Source organism: Austrofundulus limnaeus, unplaced genomic scaffold, assembly GCF_001266775.1.
Source record: "Austrofundulus limnaeus strain Quisiro unplaced genomic scaffold, Austrofundulus_limnaeus-1.0 Scaffold1933, whole genome shotgun sequence".
Lineage (NCBI taxonomy): Eukaryota > Metazoa > Chordata > Actinopteri > Cyprinodontiformes > Rivulidae > Austrofundulus > Austrofundulus limnaeus.
In genome coordinates this window covers 33,849-35,829 of record NW_013954335.1, presented here as the reverse complement: position 1 = coordinate 35,829, position 1,981 = coordinate 33,849, and the positions used below count along the sequence as shown (strand labels likewise).

General features: G+C 54.8%; 1 protein-coding gene across 1 annotated transcript in view; it reads right to left on the bottom strand.

The window, feature by feature from the left end:
- The window catches only part of tfap2b (transcription factor AP-2 beta), a gene marked incomplete at its 5' end in the record, with an annotated part of 9,194 nt that extends 8,605 nt beyond the window's left edge, over positions 1-589 (bottom strand). The window contains 1 exon segment of the mRNA XM_014034009.1: positions 128-589. Coding sequence (XP_013889463.1) covers positions 128-589 — 462 coding nt within the window.
- Positions 590-1,981: the final 1,392 nt, after the last annotated feature.

Here is a 1,981-nt window from a genome sequence, read left to right as displayed (position 1 = left end):
TAAAGGTAAACTAAGATAAATAAAGGTTAAATAAGTTAAAGGTAAACTAAGATAAATAAAGGTTAAATAAAACCCTGGAAATAAACATCTAATCCCTGCAGCCAATAACAATAATCGCCATCGTCACCTGAACATCCTCCATCCCGTGCAGACCGTGCAGCAGACCGTCTCCCATGCCGGGCTCCAGGCCCGGGTGAGCGGCGTGCAGCAGCACGTCAGGCCGCCGCATGCCGCCGTAGTCCCGCCGCGGGTCCAGCCCGGACAGCTGCGGCAGAGAAGCCCGCGGCTGCGCCAGCAGGGCCGAGCTCTCCATCCGGTCCCCGGACGCGTCCTGCCGCTGCCGCGCGCCCCACGCGCTCTGCTGGCTCTGGTGCAGCGAGTTCAGGGAGTAGGGGTCGCTCACGTGAGAGTACGGGTCCTGGCTCTGGTAGTGCGCCAGCGGCTGGTACGGCGGAGGGAAATAGGGCGGCTGGAAGTCCGAGGAAGGCGCGTGGGACAGCGGCGGCGCGCTGGAGTAGGGTCCCGCGTGCGACACAGACCCCAGCTGGGACAGGCGCGAGCTGTGGCTCGAGACGCCGTCATGTCGGTCCTTTGAAGAGGTGCAGAGAAGAAGAAGAAGAAGAAAAACAGAACAGTGAAGACATGAGAGCACGCAGAGGCCGAGCAGCTCTTGTTCCTGGTCTGTGGTGACCGGAAGCAGCAGGTAAAACACACAACAGCCTGAAGGAGACCGTCAGGAGGAAAACTCACCCCGGCACAGTAGGAATGAAGCAACATCTGTAAAGTCTGCAGCTCGTCCCGCGCGGAAAAAACTCAGCGGCTTCAGAACCAACTCATTCCCGGTGACAGGCGCGTGCACACGGGGGCCTCGCGCTCAGCTCCACACACAACCTTCCTGCGCCCGGAGCTCCGCCGCACTGAGTGTGAGCACCGAGCTCCCGCCTCCTCCCCCGGTGTGCTCTGGGTAATTCTTATTCATGACCGACTTACAGGAATATTAATGGCGCGAGGCGCGGCTTTCAGCTGGCGCCACATGGAGCGTGAAGGTGCAACATGTGCGTCACGTTTGCACCTTCTGTGGAGTCGGAACGACGCCAACAACAAGAGACAGAAAGAGAAAAGTATCCAGGTCCAGGAGGAACCAGGAGGAACCAGGAGGAACCAGGAGGAACCAGGAGGAACCAGGAAGAACCAGGAGGAACCAGGAGGAACCAGGAGGAACCGGGAGGAACCAGGAGGAACCAGGAGGAACTCCCCGCAGCGTCACTGCGCTCTGAGAGCTGCTCCACGCGCAGTTTTTGTTCTTTGCGCAAAGTTTTCAGCGCAAACAGATTTAAAGAGCAGCAGACTGCAGTTTAATTTCTACAAAGATTAAAGACAGAAAACAACAAAGTCAGACAGGATTTAAGCTCTGAGTCTGGCTGTAAACTTCAGTTTTTATTTCAACCTGTTTCTTTTCTTCTCAGACTCGAGTCAACAGGCTGAGAAACTGAACCCAGATCCCACCCGAGACCTTCAGGTCTGTGAGGGTCTGTCTGTGCTCCCCTCCTGCTCACCGTGGGAGAAAAGCCACGTGCTGCACGAGACAGGGCTTCCCACCGGGCAGGGGCAGCTGGGGGGGYCTGTCTCTCTCCCGCCTTGTCTTCGTGCGCTTTGTGCTCGCGCTGCGCACGGACCCTCTGTCCTTTTCCCTCCTTCTCCCTGTCAYTGATTAAAAACTGCTCTCGGATCAAAGCCAAACTGTTTCCATATTTCTCCCACATGATGAGCTCGAGCCAACTCGGCTCTTTTAACTTCCTGCTCATTTTCTGCATTTTCTTCATTTTAAATCACGTCTGTTTGTCGTTAATCTCCTAATCTCAACTGACTTTTTTCACTTTCGTAACTCATTTTCTACATTTTATGGTAGTTTTACACAAAACAATGAGTGTTTGGAAGACCGTTTCCACCAGAAAAACGCTGCGTAAAAACACTTTAACGC